The 14,343-nt window shown below is 43.3% G+C and overlaps 1 protein-coding gene and 1 long non-coding RNA gene across 4 annotated transcripts in view; one reads left to right on the top strand and one right to left on the bottom strand.

Moving 5' to 3' along the window:
- The window catches only part of sptbn4b (spectrin, beta, non-erythrocytic 4b), a 48,204-nt gene that overhangs the window by 23,317 nt on the left and 10,544 nt on the right, over positions 1–14,343 (top strand). For all 3 annotated transcript variants that reach the window (XM_089014390.1, XM_089014391.1, XM_089014392.1), the window contains exons 25-38: positions 1,315–1,461; positions 5,682–5,945; positions 6,075–6,299; positions 6,417–6,506; positions 6,612–6,890; positions 7,056–7,186; positions 7,578–7,782; positions 7,998–8,243; positions 8,877–9,011; positions 9,096–9,340; positions 9,459–9,597; positions 11,397–11,481; positions 13,035–13,231; positions 13,892–14,227. In XM_089014390.1, the coding sequence (XP_088870516.1) occupies positions 1,315–1,461; positions 5,682–5,945; positions 6,075–6,299; positions 6,417–6,506; positions 6,612–6,890; positions 7,056–7,186; positions 7,578–7,782; positions 7,998–8,243; positions 8,877–9,011; positions 9,096–9,340; positions 9,459–9,597; positions 11,397–11,481; positions 13,035–13,231; positions 13,892–14,227 (2,724 nt within the window). The remainder of the gene's footprint in view (positions 1–1,314; positions 1,462–5,681; positions 5,946–6,074; positions 6,300–6,416; positions 6,507–6,611; positions 6,891–7,055; positions 7,187–7,577; positions 7,783–7,997; positions 8,244–8,876; positions 9,012–9,095; positions 9,341–9,458; positions 9,598–11,396; positions 11,482–13,034; positions 13,232–13,891; positions 14,228–14,343) is intronic.
- Positions 36–3,270, bottom strand: LOC148888393 (uncharacterized). The gene is made up of 3 exons (XR_016117229.1): positions 3,022–3,270; positions 427–490; positions 36–118 (listed from the first exon to the last, which is right to left on the bottom strand). It is a non-coding gene; the product is annotated as an uncharacterized LOC148888393 (long non-coding RNA).

Genomic DNA, 14,343 nt, shown 5'->3' on the forward strand with positions numbered 1-14,343 from the left:
AGCCTGTAGAACCTCAAAGCAGTTTCTGAAGAAAATATTCCCTGACATTGGCGGTGAGACTCAGCGTGTCAGCACGCTGAGCGCAAGCCGTGGTCCAATTTCCCTTCATTCGGTGCAACTGCAGAAGTGGGGGTGGGGCGTGGTTGAGAGAGAGAGAGAGAGAGAGAGAGAGAGAGAGAGATCCCTTTTAAAGAAAACACACGTACACACACATTGAACCCCCTGCATCATCAGCTGTGTCCAGTAAACCCCCCCCCCCACTACCCCCCATCCCTTCGTTTCCCACCTCCCCCTTCAATGAATATGGGAGGTGCTTGCGCATCATCTCGGGCAGTCTGCCATTTTATTGTTTTGGGAAAAGGAGGGGGGAGGAGGACCAGGTTTTTTTTCCGTCTCTTTCTCCTGCGCACGTGCTCGGATGCGGACCTTGGCGACGGACACCCCTGCCCCCCTTCGCTTCCTTTTCGTCCTCCTCCTCCTTGGGCCGTTCCTGCAAAAGAGCGTCGCTGGTAAAAGCCAGTTTGAGTTGACCGCGATGCTGCATGCCGATGCGAGGATGTTGTTGCCGGGAGATGACGATGCTGTCGTGTGTGTGCGCGCGCGCGCGTGTGTGCGTGTGCGTGCGCGCATGTACGTGTGTGTGTGTGTGTGTGTGTGTGTGTGTGTGCGTGCGTGCGTGTGCGTGTGTGTGTGTGTGTGTGTGTGTGTGTGTGTGTGTGTGTGTGTGTGTATATTGTGTATATATATATATATATACATACACATGTATTCCTATTGTTATTTTATGGTTTAATAGAAGATATCCCATTATTTTTATGATCTGATGATTTTTTTTTTCCAATCCACTTATCTATCCTTAAAAGGGCAGTGGGGTTTGCTGGAGCCTATCCCAGCTGTTCCTGATTAGTAGGCGAGGGACACCCTGAACTGGTTGCCAGCCATTTGCAAAGCTTCAAAAACAAACAGTACATATTTCAAAAACCATCTGCGCACATGCTGACACCAAGGGACAATTTAGAGTGCTCCATTAACTTGACACGCATGTTTTTGGAATATAGGAGGAAATATTTATAAATGTATATATGTGTGTATGTATTTCTATGTAATTATTTTGGGTTGTGGTTTTTTTTTTTCATTGTTTTTTTTATGGGGTGAGGGGTGTTACGTCCACTTTAAGCAGATCCGTTTTGTTTGTTGTTGTTTTTTTTTATCAGTACTAGAATGCTCCCATTGGTTCAGGACCTCCAAACGTATTGGTTTAAAACAATGGATTGATTGATTCCGATTTTAAAGCTCTTTGTTTTTGCCCCCCAGCTGGGCAACTGGGTGAGCGAGAAGATGCTGATGGCAAGAGACGGAAACTGCGATGACATGCAGAAGCTTCACAAGAAATGGCTCAAGCACCAGGCCTTCATGGCAGAACTCGCACAGAACAAAGAGTGGCTGGACAAGATTGAGATGGTGAGTCCATTTATTTTGTTGTGCTATCCTTATGCCCTCATTCAAAACAAACAGCATATCATACACTGTCGTGGCCGGGGGGCGGGGGGCAGTAACCCATGGCTCGAGAGCCTCATGAGGCTGTTTTCCGTTTCATGCATAGTTATTTCGGCAGAAATCGTGTGAAATGTTTTTGTTGATGCTTTCAACCACGTATTTCTTCCAACATTAATGCATCATCATTTTCCTCGTCCCTAGCAACATATAATGCATGGCTATTTTTGGTGTGATCCTATAAACAGATTTTTGTAATCTTTTGCTTTATTGGTTGTCATCTTGGATGCTTATTTCACTTCATAAAATCAGTTCAAAAGCTTTTTTCCCCTTTCAACGCAGTGTGTCATGCATAGTCTGGGTTACTTCAGCAAAATATTACAAATAGCTCTGCGGTGACCTTTTCCTTTTGCTGTCAATGGTTATTTTCAGAATCAGAAAGCCTTTAAAGGACAACCGACGTCACTTTTTTGTTTTTTAAGTGACATCAGAAAAACGTTTTATGGCATCTAAAATACCCAAAACACACAGTATGATATCTTTATTCAAATGCAAAACACAAATAAAAATGACTTAAAGTGTCCAAGGACCGCTAGAATGCGTCTTTTTTACGGTCAGGGGCGGTCCTTTAGTGATGTCACGTACGGACTCGTCACCAACTCAAAAACAAGACTTCCGGAATATTCAGCACGAGTCTTAAAACGTAAAACATAGCTGTATGCGGTGGAATCTTATTAAAATACGCTCAGTAGAAGTCATTTGAAGCCATTTTACAAATTATGGACACAACTTGTCCCGAGACGTCGGTTATCCTTTAATTGTCCCACAGTGGGGAAATTTGCAATCTACAGGAGCAAAATTGAAAGGGGCGGGGAATCGGGGTTAAAAAGGAAAAAAAAGCATTGCATGTACAAAAAAAATGACAGAAGACTGAACTTTTCTTATTTTTGTTCAAAATCAAACCTTTTTCTGGTGACGTATCATTTTCAAATTTTATCTGTCTTTCATCATCTTCTTTAGTTGTCTCTGTCATGTGCTGCACGATTTTGGGCGAAACATGACAAACTGCAGCCTTTTCTCAGCTTCTTTTAATTTTGTAGTTTTGTCACATCCTTCTACACCTTGCATACTATCTTCATTTATAAGCTGCATTACATGCACAGTCAGTGCTACATTGGGGTGACTTACAAATGACCCACTATTTGTGCTCATCTCTGTGATTGCGCTTTCATCATTTTATTGCCTTCCACATTATCATCTAACCCCATTTGTGCTAATTTGGAAGGAATCATGCTGTTCCCATCCATCATCAAAATTAAAGAGATGCCATTTAATGCTAACTGTTGCTATTGCTATGTCAGATGGATTGTAGCAAGCATTTCTTTCCTGAGTACGTATTTGGCACTACATGAGCATCATTAAAACCACTCCATATAACTCAATCCTAATGCTGTTGGAATCAAACAGGTGACTGGGCCCTTGTGAGGCATATGTTGAAAACGAAAAGGAGGTCACTCATGCGCTTACCCGTGCACTGCATCAAGCTTTCCCCTGCAGTATTCCGTGAGTGGGTATGGCTGAAACTCAACTCCTCCTCTGGGAGAACAGAGAGAACGGCCGGCGTACCAATCATAACTTAATATCACAAGTCGTTGTCATGTTGACAGCCAAAAAGTATAAAATATACGCTTTATCCTTTGAGCGTCGACTGTTGTTAATGTACTTGAAGAGCTCTTCAAACACTGAGGAAAGGGTTGTCCTGATTAAAGGACTGCCGTTTCGACGTGAGTGGTGTTTTTCTTTTTTTGATGTACTGATTGCATCGCCTCTAAGTGCATGTAGACTACTTTTGACCTCAATGATGACGCACACAAAAAATGCTTTGAAGACAAGTGATGCCTCGACGGGCTTGGGAGTCTACTTTCCAGTTTGAATGTCGGGTTAGTTATGTTGGTTGATGACAAACAGTAGTCTTATTTGGATCACATTCTACATTAACTAGCTGTGGGTGTTGTTTATTCAGACCTGACAAGTTTGAGTGATGGTAATAGTATTCTAGGAGTGACAGTGGTATGAGTAGTAATAGTGTGGTAGGAGCATTGTTTTTCCTGGTGGTGTGTCATAGTAGTTAGTAGCGAGTATTGCTTCCACATGGCAAGCCAGGATGTCGAATGAATGACTGTCGGGTTTCCCCCACGCTCTGGAGTAAATATTGATAAGCTAGCAGATTTGAAGGCTAGCAGATGCCTGTCGCAGTGACAGACTGACTGTACGTCTTAGCTTCTGTCAGACGACTTTGTTCAGTGCTTCCCATCTGTGCGCCGTGCATCTTTTATGCAATGAATACACAACATTGGTGATTAGTTCCGTTTCCTCGTAAACGGTTGTATGTCTGTGGTCACAAGGATGTTAATTGTTAGCGTGAGTGATATCACCTCCCACATGAGACAGAAAATCACATATGCCGAATTTTTGTTCATCATCTTACATGTAAGGAATAAACCAGAAAGACAACTGATGTTGTTTTCCAAATAAACAATTTTGAATGTTTATGACAACCTTGACAAGTGTTTATGTTAATTACACGTTATTGGCTGAATTTCGATCTGTATCTCTTCCCTTTCTTGCAAGTGAGATATAACACTACCAGAATTCATCTAGCTATGTGCATTACAATAAATATAGAAAATATTTACTGAGTCTACTGTGTGGGCATGCCTGTGAGCAAATGTGGTTGCTTCAGCCCACGCGGTGCGACTACACTCACAAGACACATTTAAACAACAATTTCACATCTCAGTGCTGCATTATTGCTGCTTTTCAGGCCAATAACAGGCCATAAGAATAGGGATATCCGTGAGCTTTAATACTATGGTTTTTCGTGACTATCTGGATGACAGGTGTCAAAGTCAAGGCCTGGGGGCCAAATCTGGCCCGCCACATCATTATATTTGGCCCGTGAAAGCAAATCATACTTGTTAAATTCCATGATGCATGCTAAAGTCCGAATCAAAATGTATTTTTTTTTCCATGTAAGCCACAATAAAAGTCATATTTTTTTACTTCAAATTTGAAAAGTTTGAAAAATTCATTCATTTGTTGTGCGCTCTAAATGTAATATTTGGAGGGGATTAAACATTCTAATGGCTTCCCCAAATTCATAATGGCCCCGAGAGAAAACTGCAATGTAACTACAATGTGGCCGATGGCAAAAAAATGAATTTGAGGCATGATCATCATCAGCCACAAGATTTTAAGGTAATTTTTAAGAAGAATTAAATGGTGCGTAAACACAATAAACATGGTTGAGATGAGAGAAAGGAAAAATTGTCTCAGGAGATTTGAAAGAAGATTTGAGGCAAATTTTAGTGGTAAAGGCTGGAAGATGAGTGTCAGAAAGCCTGGTCTCAGAATCAGAATCAGAATACCTTTATTCGTCCCGCAATGGGGAAATTTGCAGTCCACAGCAGCAATTGAAGAGGGATGGGGTTGGGGTGGGAGTGAAAGGATAGAAAACAAGATATTCTAAGCATAACAAAATAAAAATATCAACTGTATACTGTGCAAATTAGATTGCAAAAACCGTTCTTACAACAGGATAGTTTTTTTTTTTTTTTTTTTTTTTCACATGTGATCATTGGGAATTGTGAAGCCTGACAGCAGTCGTGATCTTCATTGTTCTTACAACAGGATATTGACAAAAGGCACACAAGGAAAAACAGTCAAAAACACTTGGGGGCTTAACAGTGGACACTTTTCTTTTTGTAAATCCAGATTTTTTTCTAAACTGTTCTTGTTTTAACAATTTGATATCATAATGAATATAATTTTTTTTTTTATACAACATAAAACATTTCTTCAAAGATTATGATTTCTTTCCGTTGTGATGTTACCCTTGCTACTGGTGAAAAGGGTACAAATAGGGAATAACATTTGGCTGGGGGATGGGAAGGAGCAGGTGCTTTGGTGTGTGTGTGTGCGTGTCTGTGGGAAATGCAATGGTACATTGTCTACACTCCCTTCCCCCTCAATTACCATGGTCTCTTCTTTTCATCTGCAGCTCCCCATCACAGACAGATATACTCTCACATATGGTGACACTCTGTCTATCTGTGTTGTCTTTGTCTCTCATAATCCGACATAACACATATGTTGTGTTGCTGACATGTACTATCGGGGTCCCACAGGAGGGCCAACACTTGATCCTGGAGAAGCCTGAGCTCAGCCCACTGGTGCAACAGAAATTGGAGGAAATTCGCCAGTGCTGGCTCGACCTGGAGAGCACCACGCAAGCCAGGGCCCAACAGCTCTTTCAGTCCAACAAGGCCGACCTGCTGTCTCAGAGCTACCGCAGCCTGGACCAGAGGCTGGGGCAGATGGAGGGCCAGCTGGCCTACGTGGATTGTGGCCACGACCTGGCCACCGTCAACAGGCAGCTGAAGAAATTGCAGGTTGCGTCTCCTCTTGCATACGCGAAACACCTCCTAACCGATTTATCCGCCTACCTACCCTACCCCACCACACCTACTCGCCTATCTACCCATGCACCTACCTGGTCTTCTTCATTCTTGTACATTCAGAACATGGAGTACCAGATGGAGGAATGGTACCAGGAGGTTAGCGATCTGCAGGCTCAGACGTCCGCTGTGCCGCAACAGACACGAGCCAAGGAGACGGTGGCCGAGCAGCAGGCAGCGGTCGAGGCTCGCATGGTGCGCCTGATCGAACCTCTAAAGGAGCGCAGGCGACTGCTGCTAGCCTCCAAGGAGGTGCACCAGGTGGGACGAGACCTGGAGGATGAGATGGTGAGTATCGTCTACGATGCGCGACTATAAAAAAACAATCATACTGTTTACAATTACGTCTCTGGCTCTTCATGTGCGCTTGTGTGAGAATGCCTGACTTGTCATTGCGTTTTGCAGTTGTGGGTGCAGGAGCGCCTCCCACAGGCCATGAGTCAGGAACATGGTTCCTCCCTGCAGTCGGTTCAGCAGCTCATGAAGAAGAATCAGGTGGGGCCATAAGAATCTCCCCATTCAAATAAATTAAATGTGGCCTTTGAATGAAAAGGTTTGGCCACACCTGCTCCAATGCATCCTTACCCTCTTTTCCTACAGACTCTCCAAAAGGAGCTTCAGGGTCACCTGAGCCGCGTGGAGGAGGTCTTGGAGCGTGCAGCTATCTTCGCTTCGGTCCGCAGCCCCGAGGCAAATGCTGTCCATTTGGGTCACGAGCAACTGTCCCAGCTCTGGGCGCTGCTCTGGGCCGAAACGGAACGTCGGCAGCTGGTGCTGGATGCCATGTACCAGGCGCAGCAGTACTATTTTGACACGGCCGAGGTGGAGGCCTGGCTCAGTGAGCAGGAGCTGCACATGATGAATGAGGAGAAAGGGAAGGTGAGAAAAAAACGTGTATTTTCGGGATGCACAACAACCTTACACAACCCGACGTGATCTGGAAATTCCATAAAAGGTCACATTTATTGAAGCATGAAAATTATTTTCACGAGTGCTTTTGTAAAACGTCTTCCTTTCGCCTCACCGTTGTCTTCTCCTTTTCAGGATGAGCCAAGTACCTTGCAACTGCTGAAGAAGCACCTGGTCCTGGAACAGACCGTCGAGGACTATGCAGAGACCATCGGACTGCTGTCTCAGCAGTGTCGGCAGCTGCTGGAGATGGGTCACCCTGACTGGTTAGCGAACAAACACACAATGCAATCTATAGACTTTTTGGACAAAATCAAAGACTTTTGAGATCATCTGAAGCATGAGAAGAAATGTTTTCAGTCCATCACGGCTCTGTTAACCAAATGGAGACTCTGTAAAGACCAACTGAATCAGCCTGAGATTCTTCAAAGCCTTTTGAGATCACTTGTAGCATTTTTTGATACTGTTTGGTCTAAAGAGACAATCCGCAATCAATGTGCAATCAATGTTTGATTGAACCGAGTCTTCAGAGACATTTTGAACCAACACCAAGAAGGTCTATACTTTTTGGAATAAATATCCAATATATTTTTCTTACATCAATGACACTTGGATCCACAAAAAAACAGACTCTGTTGTATTCTGTTTCTGGCACAGTGAGAAAATCAGTAAGAGTCAGTCGCAGGTGGATCGCTTGTACGTTTCGCTGAAGGATCTGGTGGAGGAGCGCAAGAGCCGCCTGGAACAGCAATACTGGCTCTACCAGCTCAACCGCGAGGTGGATGAGCTGGAGCAATGGATCGCTCAGAGGGAAGTGGTTGCTAGTTCACCCGAGCTGGGACAGGACTTTGAGCATGTCAGCGTAAGTTCTGAGCTATGAAAGAAGACCTAACAAAGTTAATTTAAATGGCCAATTGCGCTGAAAAACTTTACATTGGTACAGTGTCTAAAATGCTGTTGAGTGATTATTAGGGTGATTTAAAGGAGAACCTAAACATGACAGTTGCACTGCTACTCATAACTTAGAAGGTTCTCCAATATTGACAAAATAATAATGTCTTTTTTTTCCTTTTTTAGTTGCTCCAGGAGAAATTTACAGAGTTTGCATCCGAGACAGGCAGCGTGGGTCAGGAACGTGTGACAGCTGTCAATCAAATGGTGGACGAACTTATCGATTACGGCCATGCTGAGGCTGCCGTCATCGCCGAGTGGAAGGACGGCGTCAACGAATCATGGGCTGAACTGCTGGAGTTGATAGAGACACGAGCACAGATGCTTGCTGCCTCCCACCAGCTGCACAAATTCTTCGCCGACTGCCGAGAGGTGAGCTCGTAGCGGCAATTAGGTGGTAGGAAAAATACAAAACATTGAGCTAGGATGACGGGAACCAAAATATACTGGCATACACCATCGAGAATATCAATAAGAGTCCAAAATATTGTACACGGGATGTCCTTCAAAAGTCTTGAGAAGTATATCAAAGTTAATAATAATAATTCACTTATAGGAGCCTTTTATACGTCTCAAGGTCACTTTACAGTCCCAGGATGAGTTTTTCTGTGGGTGAGCAGCGGCAGCCACATGCGCCAGTGTTCACTCAACACACAATAACTCAAATAGATAGAAAGCTAGCTTGTTAGCTAATAGATAGCTACCTAGTTAGCCAGATAGTTAGCTAATAGATCGCTAATAGATGGCTAGCTAGATAGCCAGCGAGTTAGCTAGATAGCTAATAATAATAATAATACATTTTATTTCCAAGCGCCTTTCAAAACTGTCATGGAGTAAGAAAGTTTTTTTCTGCGGGTGAGCAGCGGCAGCCATTTGCGCCAGTGTGACTTGAATTTTGAAAGGTGCTTATAAATGACATTTATTATTATTATTATTATGCTAACAATTATAGGCATTTCCTATAGGGGTTGGACGTAAAGGAACTTTTGCTAACATGGTTTTCAGGTTTTGTCTCAGATTGAGGACAAGCACCGCAGGTTACCGGAGGTGCGCATCCGTCAGAGCAGTACGGCCAACACTGGCACGCTGCAAAGGCTTCTGCATGGCTTCGAGCAGGATATCCAGCTCCTGGTCACTCAGGTACAGCATATAAAACGTTTTCTCTAAAAGGTCATGATTCTTCCCTCTCTTTGATAGTCTTCTCACGCAATTGTGATCCATCAGGTGCGTCAACTGCAAGAAAATGCAGCCCAGTTGAGGACGGTATATGCTGGTGAGAAAGCGGAAGCCATTGCTTGCCGAGAGCACCAAGTCATGCAATGCTGGAAAGAGCTGCTCACCTCCTGTGAGGAGTGTCGGCTACAGATCACCACCGAGACAGACAAGCTCAGATTCTTGGGCCTTGCTCGCGATCAGATCATGTGGATGGACTCCATCTTCTGCCAGATCAACACGGGGGAGAAGCCGCGGTATGCATGCAGTACACTTCTTGTGCTTGGATCATTTCAATACAAGGTTCTGGTTGCTCCCATTGGGACTGTTGCTGTCCTTATGTATATTTCCAATGTGTCATCATGTGATGTTTAGGGATGTATCATCTGTGGAGGTTCTGATGAACTATCACCAGAGTCTGAGGAACGAGGTGGATGCCCGGAGTCAGAGTGTGATGGAATGTATCGATATGGGAAAGATGCTGCTGGCGGCGAGGAACCCTGCAGCTCACCAGGTCACTTTACTAATTTGTTAATGTATTGCAACGGTGTTTCCCAATTGTTATTGCATCAAGACACATATTTTATATTACAGTAATATCACAGCATCACTACAATACTTTGTTGTATTTCTTTTTTTTTTTGGTTGAGATTTAAAGGACAACGGACGTCTCCGGACAAGTTGTGTCCATAATTTGTAAAATAGCTTCAAATGACTTCTACTGAGCGTATTTTACAAAGATTCCACCGCATATAGCTATATTTTACGTTTTAAGACTCGCGCTGAATATTCAGGAAGTGTTGTTTTTGAGTTGGTGACGAGTCCGTACGTGACGTCACTGAAGGAACGCCCCTGACCGAAAAAAAAGGACACATTGTAGCAGTCCTTCCATCACGTCAATGCTTGTTTGGTCTGAAAACCTCATGTTGCACCAGAAAGAGCCAGAAGAGGGCGTCCAAGCTCCATAGAAGGAATTTATCAGCCTGTGGAAACGGGCTGATTAATTCCTCCCAGAAGGTCGCCATTTTCTGCCTCTTTTTGGGTGAGACATTTCCCCCCAATGTTGCCTCATAATGGCACGGAATAAATTCTTTAATCGATTGCAAACATGTATGCTTTCCTCTTCAGAACTATTTGAATCATATTCATAACTGGATGTGTAATAAGAAAGCATATTCTCCGAATCTGAAGCCATTGTTTGGATTCTCCAGCAAGGCAAGACGTCTTGGCGTGACGTCACGAACTGGGGGCGGGACTTTCTGAAAATGCCCAATTCGCAGCTCAATTTTTTGCAGATTTTGGACACTTCATTTTAATTGGTGTTTTGCATTTGACTAAAAATATCATACTGCGTGTTTTGGGTATTTTAAATGCTATAAAACGTTTTTCTGATGTCAGTTAGGAAACAAAAAAGTGACGTTGGTTGTCCTTTAAAATTTGACTCCCAAGCGAGCGAAGTGGGAAAAAAATTAGGTTGCAGTCCCTGTGACACTTTCAAATGTTTTTTTGACAGTTAAATACTGAACTGCAAACTGAAAACACTCGCAAAGAGCATGGAGAAGACATTAGTTTAGTCAACTGTGTAGCAGGTGACCAATGAATAATGGAATCTTTACCTTGTCCCTTATGTTTTTATACTTTGGGACATTTTTCTCAATAACGTGGTTCAAACATGTAAGAAAAATAACAATAAACAAATGCAACTAACTCATTCACTGCCATTCCCGAATTTATTCCGCAATTGAAAGGCATGACTTGGAGCGCCATTCCCGAATTTGTTTAGGTTTTGTTTTTTTTTCTTGCAGGGGGCACAAATCAAGCTCTGGTCAGAGCTTTTGCCTTTTGTACAGCCGCCCCACTCCCATTTCAGATAACAAATAAGATTGAATTAAAATTTTCTGATGAAAGGAGAGAGTCTAATGTTTTTTAAGGTACATTGAATGTTTATGTAGTCCTAAAACTCAATATTCTATGCGTCCTGCAATTTGAGTGAAAATGAAAAAACAGGCACTGGACTGGACATATTTTTGCTCCTCGTCTCGCAGTGAATGAGTTAAAAACTTGGAGTTATTATTTTAGGCTGAAATAGATTGATGACAACAAAGTAAACTTATAGTAAATATTGCACGGTGCAGTATGACAACATAGCATGACGTCGTACCACTTCATCATCATCACATGATACCAGTGCGAAGTAAAATAACACATAATGACAAACTGTGACTTAGTCCCGTGTTGGTGGTGAGTGCAACCTCTCACCTAATGATCATTATGATGATAACGATGATAACGTTTGACATTTTGTGAGTGCAGATCAAGGAGAAGCTGGACGAGGTTGTCGCTAAGCAACACGAGCTGTCTGTAAAGTGGGACAAGCATTGGGAGGCCCTGCAGCAACGTACGCAAATACACATCCACAAGTAGAGTATATTATGGAAAGACGATTGAACATTTATTCAATATAACAAATAATGTTTTTTACTCTACTGCATCAGTTTTTGCATACTGGTAGAACAACACTAGCATGCAAATAGGACATCTTACTAATGAGGAAAAATGACATCTGGACACTAAAAGTATGACTGGTTAACTCATTCACTGCCAGACATTTGCAAAAATGTATCCACTCCAGTCCTTTTCACTCAAATTCCAGGACCCACAGAATATTGAGTTTTAGGACTACATAAACATTCAATGCAGCGTAAGAAACCTGAAACTCCCTTCTTTCATTAGAAATAAAAGTTAATTCCTAGCTCATTTGGTTCTGGTGTAATATGGGGTGTAAGTGGGGGCGCCTGTACAAAAGACAAATGGTGCCCCCTGGTCGAACCAGCGCGTTATCTGCACCCCCCCACCCCCCGTAAGAAAAAACAAAACCCGAACAAATTCGGGAATGGCGCTCCACGTCATATTTTCAATTCCCGAATAAATTCAGGAATGGCAGTGAATGAGTTAAACTCTAGATGTTACCTAGTCTAATTTTTGTAACATCATTAGTCATAGTCCTGTATATGATAACTGTCCATGTGAAGCGCTTTGTTACAGCTTCAGCTGTTGTTAAAGGACAACCGACGTCTCCGGACAAGTTGTGTCCATAATTTGTAAAATGGCTTCAAATGACTTCTACTGGGCGTATTTTAATAAGATTCCACCGCATATCGCTATATTTTACGTTTTAAGACTCGCGCTGAATATTCAGGAAGTCTTGTTTTTGAGTTGGTGACGAGTCCTCACGTGACGTCAGAAAAGGACCGCCTCCTGACCGTAAAAAAAGACGCATTGTAGCGTCTTTCCATCACGTCAATGTATTTTGCTGTACTGTTCTTTTTGAAACCCTTGTGTTACATCCAAAAGCCGCCAGCAGAGGGAGTCCAAGCTCCATGCAAGGAATGTATCAGCCTGTGGAAACGGGCTGATACATTCCTCACAGGAGCTGGTCGCCATTTTTCTGCCTCTTTTGTGGGACGTTACATTGCAGTCCAGATGCCTCAAAATGACGCGGAAGGCCTTCTTTAATCGATGGCAAACATGTATGCTTTCCTCTTCAGAACTATTTGAATCATATGTGTAACAAGAAAGCATATTATCCGAATCTGAAGCCATTGTTTTTATTCTCCAGCAATGCAAGACGTCTTGGCGTGACGTCAGGAACTGGGGGCGGGACTTTCTGAAAATGCCCAATTTTTTGCAGATTTTGGACACCAAGTCATTTTTATTGGTGTTTTGCATTTGACTAAAAATATCATACTGCGTGTTTTGGGTATTTTAGATGCTATAAAACGTTTTTCTGAGGTCAGTTAAAAAACAAAAAAGTGACGTTGTTTGCCCTTTAAAGCACTATATAAATCAATATGTATGTTTGTATACTATCGTGAGATAAATTGAGGACATGCCAGGCAATTTACACCAAACACGATAGAGTACAAGGGTGTCTAAATGTTGCCCGTGCAGTGCTGGAGGTTCACCAGTTTGCTCAGGAGGCGGTTGTGGCTGAGGCGTGGTTGGCGGCGCAGGAGCCCCTGATCAGCAGCAAAGAGCTGGGAGGCAGCGTGGATGAGGTGGAGCAGCTCATACGTAGACACGAAGCCTTCCGCAAAGCAGCCGCCACTTGGGAGGAACGATTCAGCTCACTGAGACGGATTACCACGGTACGGTTCTGCTTGTCCTGAATATAGACCAGTTCCGAGTTTTTCAAAATTAAAGGCGTCATTTCGAATTTATGTTTGAAGTCAAAATTTTACTTTCATGTTTTGGTTTTATCAGAATCAGAATCAGAAAGCCTTTGATAGTCCCACAATGGGGACATTTGCAATCTATAGCAGCAAATTTGAAAGGGGTGGAGCAAGATAAAAACAATGCATAGAAATACAATCCATAAACAAAATAGTACAACGGAAAGGGATTTAAAAAGGGTTAGGAGCTGCTATCGAGGCACCTGCATAGGGGGCGCCATGACGGGGGAAGCTTTCACAACAGCTGCAGCTGTAACAAAGCACTTCACATCATAGTCAACACAAAGCAAAATAATAAACACAACAAGAACATAAAAACATGGACAGTTGTGCAATCTTAACGACTTTCCCCGTGTACTCTACAATATTTGAGTACAAGACAAGCACTTTATTACATGAAGCAGTTCTAGATGAAAAAGGAGAGGATGAAAGCCTCCTTTTCACCAGTGGATCAGACGAAGAAGCAATGTTTCAAGCCTAAGATTTTCTTTTTAATGATTAGGAGACTCAAGTTAGGGTTAGGGCAAGACTGTTGTATTCCTAGTAGATGATGAGGTGTTTGTGTCATTTGTCCAGGTGGAGAAACTGAAAGCCGAGCAAAGCAAACAACCGGCAACGCCTCTGCTGGGCCGTAAAGTCTTCCTTGACCCCCAGGATGCATCCCCAGCTCCCCCTACAAGCCTCCCCCACCTGCCCCTCTCACCTGTCATGAGACAGACCATCTATGAGCAGAATGAAGCCAGCGCGCCGCCCTCCCCGTCACCCGCTACACCGACGCCATCCCCTTCGGGTGTCCGATACCCTGTCCATCCCGCCCATTCGTCCATCCTGTCCGTGGCCACGGCCGCCATGTTGGTCTCGGCCAATCAGGAGCGAGAAAGCAGCAGGAAGGTGGGACACATTCAACCCCAGGTGAGAATACTTGGGTTGACGACCCTATCCCACTGAAGATCCAAGTTACTTTTTATTTCCTTTGACTTTTTGTTTTTCCAGATTCAATTACTTTTCATGTCTTTTTAGAGTGGCTT

The sequence above is a fragment of the Hippocampus bargibanti genome, linkage group LG14, assembly GCF_051943395.1.
Source record: "Hippocampus bargibanti isolate YZ-2025 linkage group LG14, ASM5194339v1, whole genome shotgun sequence".
NCBI lineage: Eukaryota > Metazoa > Chordata > Actinopteri > Syngnathiformes > Syngnathidae > Hippocampus > Hippocampus bargibanti.